At 37.3% G+C, this 6,000-nt stretch overlaps 1 protein-coding gene across 1 annotated transcript in view; it reads right to left on the reverse strand.

Annotated features, from left to right (window-relative positions):
* LOC131052199 (mitogen-activated protein kinase 9) overlaps positions 1-5,742 on the reverse strand; it is a 57,438-nt gene extending 51,696 nt beyond the window's left edge. Inside the window, exon 1 of the mRNA XM_057986818.2 lies at positions 5,376-5,742. Coding sequence (XP_057842801.2) covers positions 5,376-5,585 — 210 coding nt within the window. The 5' untranslated portion in view covers positions 5,586-5,742. The remainder of the gene's footprint in view (positions 1-5,375) is intronic.
* Between the last annotated feature and the right edge of the window lie 258 nt (positions 5,743-6,000).

Consider the following 6,000-nt stretch of genomic DNA (forward strand, 5'->3'; position numbering starts at 1 on the left):
AAACATGGTACACATTAGCACACATAGCTTATCCCTACTTCGGGCTCATTGTACTATTGTGTGTACACCTACAAGTTACACACCATATAAATCAAATTATGGGATTCAGGCCATTATGCCCCTTGAGCTTGAAATTAACTATTTGCAAGTTTTTCTACTGAGTATTCTTGATGACATTACCTATAGAGAACAAAAGTTACAAGAGTGCAAAACATTAGATGAATGAAGAGTCAATTCCTTAGAAAACCTTAGTGTATATAAACACCAATTCAAGAATACTAATAACAAAGGTCATGTTCACAAAGATTTTCAATTGCATAACTTTGTCATTCATGCTAATCTTAAGCATTGTTCAACGACTCGCTGAGTACTTGGCAAGACTCTTGGGACTTGCAAGTCCAGGAGCTCGCCAAGGACTCACAAGCCAAGTCACAAAGAGTCCTAGCGAGTACTCGGTTGAGTCTCATGCAAGGACTCACCAAGTCCCAAGCTCAAACTCACTAGTCCTAGGGTCGAACTCTTGGGTCTGTTTGGGAGCAAAGAAGACAAGCATATGGGGCAAGAATATAAGGGCTTCAATCCAAACAAAATTGGAAAAATGGTCCAAAAAAGTCATAATTTTTCCCTATAAATGTATTTTTTTCCATTTATGCTTCATCTTTTCAATCATCCAAAAAAAAATCCTGCACCCCCTCCATCATTAGGTTTTTCTCACATCTCACACCGTGTGTAGCTTATCATTGCTGCCCCTCAAACCCATTAGTGTCTCCACTCCCAAACCCCCACTAGTTATTAGGATCTCTTGTCATATAAGAAACTTGATTAGAATGGGGGGGTCTGAGAGGGAACCACACAAATGAGGCTTAAGTTGTCAACTAATTTCCTTTTTTTTGTGTAATTCTACGAGGGGTTTTTGCAGAGTTTTTTGCTCAGTCTAAGTCAAAACTTTGATCTTAAGAACCTCGATGATAAAAAAGAATTAAGACACAAATTTCATCCTACTTTGTTGGGACCCTTTTGTCATGCCACTCAATTTTGTTATTGGTGCCTTTGATTTATTTATATATGGATGGCAAGGCAATAAAAGATCCAATTTACATCATGCATCTATGAAGATACTATTATTGTTATCCGCTTGGTTGTTGTATTACATGAGTCATTTTCTAAGCATCACGACTCCTTCTTGGGCCATTTGCTCCTTTATCTACTTTCTTACTTCATCGAGCTCACTTGCTATACCTTTTTGATTCACTGCTCACAATCATATCTTGCTTGATGTTGTTCTTACACATTTGTCATCTATCCAATGCTTATCCATCTACCATGTGTCATTTTGAGCCTACGTGATTTATTAAAAGACATGATGGTTGCCTAACCATTGGGGGCAACATTGAAGGCATCTTCTCAACTATTTTATATGCTTATTTGATTATTATTCAATACTCACTATGTATTTGTTAAATACACTTATTCATAAGAGTCATTACATGTTCTTTATGCAATTATCTTTTCCAACTCTCCTCCAATTCCTTGTATTGATTGGATGCAACCGATTATAGGGGGACATATATTATTGCTTTATCTTCTCATGGTTGAGATGTCAAATGGCATCTTGTGCTAGATAAATAGTTGCCATTGTATCTAAACAAAGTTATACCGTTTTGTAATGTCATGCCCATATCGCGTGGAGTTTAATCACATCATGTGGAATTTTATCAAATGGCAGCATCACACAAACTTTTATCATATCACATGCATCGCATGGAGTTTTATCAAATTGATTCCCCAAATTGCATACACTTTTATTGCATTGCCACATCACATTGCTCTCAATGTGGAAGTCTAATCACATCTCATTACCAAATGACTTGGTGTTTTATCATATAGCTGAATCACATGGATCATTATCGCATTTCCACATCATTTAAAGTTTTTCATACCACATTTTGAATAGGAAAAAATTTCTACCCTTCTTTATTCTTTTGACTTTTCCTAGACAATTAGAGCAACTTGTAGTTTGCATTTATTTTGATTATGTGACAAAAACTACAAATAGCACACTCCTGCTATTTAGTATGTTTTGTTAAAGCACTCATACCAAGTAGAGTACAAGAAGAACCTTTGTATTCATTTTCCAAAATATCATCGTTTAAGAGTGACTGAATATTTATACTTATAGTATACTTTGAGATGGATGCTCATGTTAGATGCACGCACTCATGTTAGATTCACGCACACATCAACACAGAAGCAAAATGGAATGGTGAAAATAGCATTTCCCATTGAGACTTGTGCACACCTTGATGGGAATGTCTCAATGCAATAACATATCAACAAGTGGCAAACTCTCATGTTAGGTTTGGTGAATTACCCATCCTTATCCATCTTCATTTCACCCCCATTGGCATTAATTTCCATATATTTGCATCCTATCTCAAGATCACCGCCTTATCCACGTAAATCATTTTTGCATGACATGTTCAATTTAGCTCGTGACCCCACCCTCATTTCACCCCCATTGGCATTAATTTCCATACACTCACCCGCTACCTTGAGATCACCATCTTATCCCTATGAATTGGATAATTAATAGCATATTTAGATTTGAATTCAAGGGAATTAAAGGAATCAAATCTGCAGCACCATAAAGTCCATCTGCGTGCCTACAAATTGTTGTGTTCAATCTTTCTCATCAATGTTAATTTGGTCTGCCAAAGGATTTGACCTAGAACTCATTCGCCTATCTAATCAGTAAGCTCCTCATTGATGTCTCCAGACAGTACCTTGAGAGAGTCAGATATCTCGAAGACAAATGCAAATAGATCTTCAGGCGCATTTTCTGTCAGATCAATCCTGTGCAACTGAGATCATTTCTGCACGTCAGATAAGGTTCACAGTAGTTGGGATCAAATTCAAGGGGCTCAGGATCAATCTTTAACATTTCCTGCAACAGGTCAGACTAAAAGACAGTCATTAGAAGCAACTGGTTTTCTGATAGTAGCAAATCACTTCAGTGTAGCATCAGCACATTTATCTATCAACAATCCAAGAGCTGAGTACACCTAACGTGCTTTTTAATTTCCATACATTAATTTCAATAATTTGTCCCAGCTCTGTTATCTAGGTCAATTTGTGCTCAATTGGTCAGATTTATTTAATTAGCCTCAATAATTTATGTATAGTATTTTATTTTACTTACTGTACTAAATACATACAAAACAAAGGGAATCAAAGCACCCTACCAGAGAGAGAAAACTTATGGCCAACAAAAGAAGACGAGGGATTAAAAACCTATTTATGTCTATGAAACCAAAAGAGTACAAGGGATGTAAAACCAAATAGTCCAAGAGACACAAAGCAGCAACGACATTATGATACATGTTTGCAAGATTGTGAGTACACAAAAAATTTGTATAAGGCCAGCAGATGTAATTATAAGCCAATGCAGATTCTTGCTGGAGACTGGATCTTCTATTGTCAATTTTGTTCAGAATTGCATAAATTATCCCTTATATAATTATATCAAATAAGAAAGCTCCAATATCTATTTCACCAAACTGGCATGTGCGAAAATACTATACGGTAATGAATACATTTAAATCAAATGGAGTGAGAGGACAATGCCATAGAGATAAAGCTAATGGCCAACAAAATGATGACGAATTAAAATTCTATTTAATAAAAACCAAATGGTGTAGGGAACACAAAGCAGCGGTAACATTCTGATAGATACTTGAAAGAGTGAGACAAAGACAGAGAACTTTTGACGTGCAGCAAGCCTACATATGATCCATTGCAGCTTTTTCTGGAGGTTCGATCTTTTCTAGTTAAATTTGGTCAGAATTCTACAAAATCAGCTTTTATCAGAAAGCTCCAAAATCCATCTAAGCTAAACTGGCATGAGCAAAAAGGCAATAATTTAATAAATAATGTAAAACGAATGGATTGAGAGCACCCTGCCACGGATAAAGATTGTGGCTAATAAAAGAAGACAAGAAATAAGAATTTTATTTTTTCAACGAGAGCAAACAGTCTAAGGGGTAAAAAGTAACAACAACATTCTGAATCCCGATACATGTTTACAAGAATAAGACAGTACATGTCAAATTATACAAGGACAGCCAGCCTAAATACAAGCTACTGCAGATTCTTTCTAGAGGTTGAATCTTCTCTTGTTAATTTTGGTCAAAATCTGTTTTTACTGATCTCTCTTGTTCAAAGAAGCTATATGAAGACCTCAACCCTCAAAGTGTTGGTCAATCTAACCCAGATGTTACTATAGTTTGTGAACTGTCCCATAAAGATCACTGTTCATACATGAATGTAAAAATCAATTCTTGTCATAAAACCCAACAGCATATGGTTTCAAGGAAATTACAATACAGTTCAGTATGCAGGCAGCTAAAACGCAAGGGCAGATCTGAAAAGTAGAAACAAAACTATGTTATTTACAACCACGACACTAAAATAGCTCCATGGGGCCACAAGGCAACAACAACATTCTGAAACATGTTTACCATACTGACAGTAAAGAGAAATTTGTAAAAGGCCAGAAAGCCTAGACAGGCGCCATTAACGCTTCTTTATGGTAGGTTGCTCTTCAGTATTAATTTGGGTCAGAAATTCCTGTCTTTGTTAACCTTGCAAGACTCAATCTTGTAGGTGCCAAGGTGCCGGGGTACCTAGCTCAGATGTCCCATAAAATTCAACAGCTTAGGGCTTCAAAGAGGAAAACAAGTCTTCATGTATGGAATCAATTCAATTGGTACATCATCGGGCGTTCATAATGCAGACCCATTGTCAAATTCTCTGAACACATGTTAAATGTTTGAATATTGAAATAGGTCAACCACTGCATCCAATTTTGGGTCTAGTGTACCCAAAAGACAAGGTCAGGAAATCCTACGGGAATTTGACCAAATGAGATACCCTTTAGTCTTGGCATCTGCGCTGAAAGACACCGGACAAGGAGATATTAATTTTCCGAAGCAAAAGATGTGGAAGGCAGCTAAAAAGATTAGACTCGCCTAAAAGAAAACGCAGATTTGGAAAGAAGAAAAAGATGAATAGCTCTATTTGCGTCCATAATTTTAAAATAGTCTTGAGAAAACACAAAGCAGCAGCAACATTCTAAAAGATGAATAGCTCTATTTGCGTCCATAATTCTAAAATAGTCTTGAGAAAACACAAAGCAGCAGCAATGGTGAAAAACGAAAGCAAGCCAGGAAAAAATGAAGTAAAATGCAGCTCTATGAAAGCTAAATACAGCTCCATGAAAGCTAAATACAGCTCGGTATGAATCATCGGTTGTAAATTCTGACAAGAATTTTTCTATTTTAAATTCTTTGAAGTTAAATAGAGAAAAAGAGAGCTACTTTTCTATGGCGGTCAGGTGCGGCCATTGCGCTCCTGAACTGCACCCGCACAGGCTTTAATCCACTTATTCCCGCTGCTTCAGACGAAGAATAGCTGTTATTTTCACTATTAGTACTTGTTTGTTTATCTAGTTCAGCTGGCGCAGAGGTGGAGGGGTTCCAGCGACGATGGCACCACCGTCGGAAGCTATCCACAAGAGCTCCTCCCATATGTACGCCGCTCCTCCTCCTCTGCTCGCATTTCCCCACTAGAGTTTATAGTTCTTTTTCAGCTGCTGAGATTCGAACCTGGATCTATAAGTAAACGGAGATTGATCCTTCCACCTCACGCTATGCTGTCTCACGCGTAATGCAGGTGAAGAAAAATGATGAGAAGACAAAGTGCTCATTTTAAATCCACCTGGGCCGGGGTTCGAACCCTGGGTTAGTTGTCGTAACCTGGCGCCTTGATCATCGATGTGATTGATAGAGATGGATGAGTTCGAGGGAGGCGTCATTTGATCTTTTCTTTTCTTTATTGTATTTTTTTTCTTGACACGACGGATGCATTGATTTTTTGAAGATTTTAGGGGCTTTAATACTCCATTGACTACTTATTTTAGGGGCTTTAATACTCCATTGACTA

Source organism: Cryptomeria japonica, chromosome 2, assembly GCF_030272615.1.
Source record: "Cryptomeria japonica chromosome 2, Sugi_1.0, whole genome shotgun sequence".
Classification (NCBI taxonomy): Eukaryota; Viridiplantae; Streptophyta; class Pinopsida; order Cupressales; family Cupressaceae; genus Cryptomeria; species Cryptomeria japonica.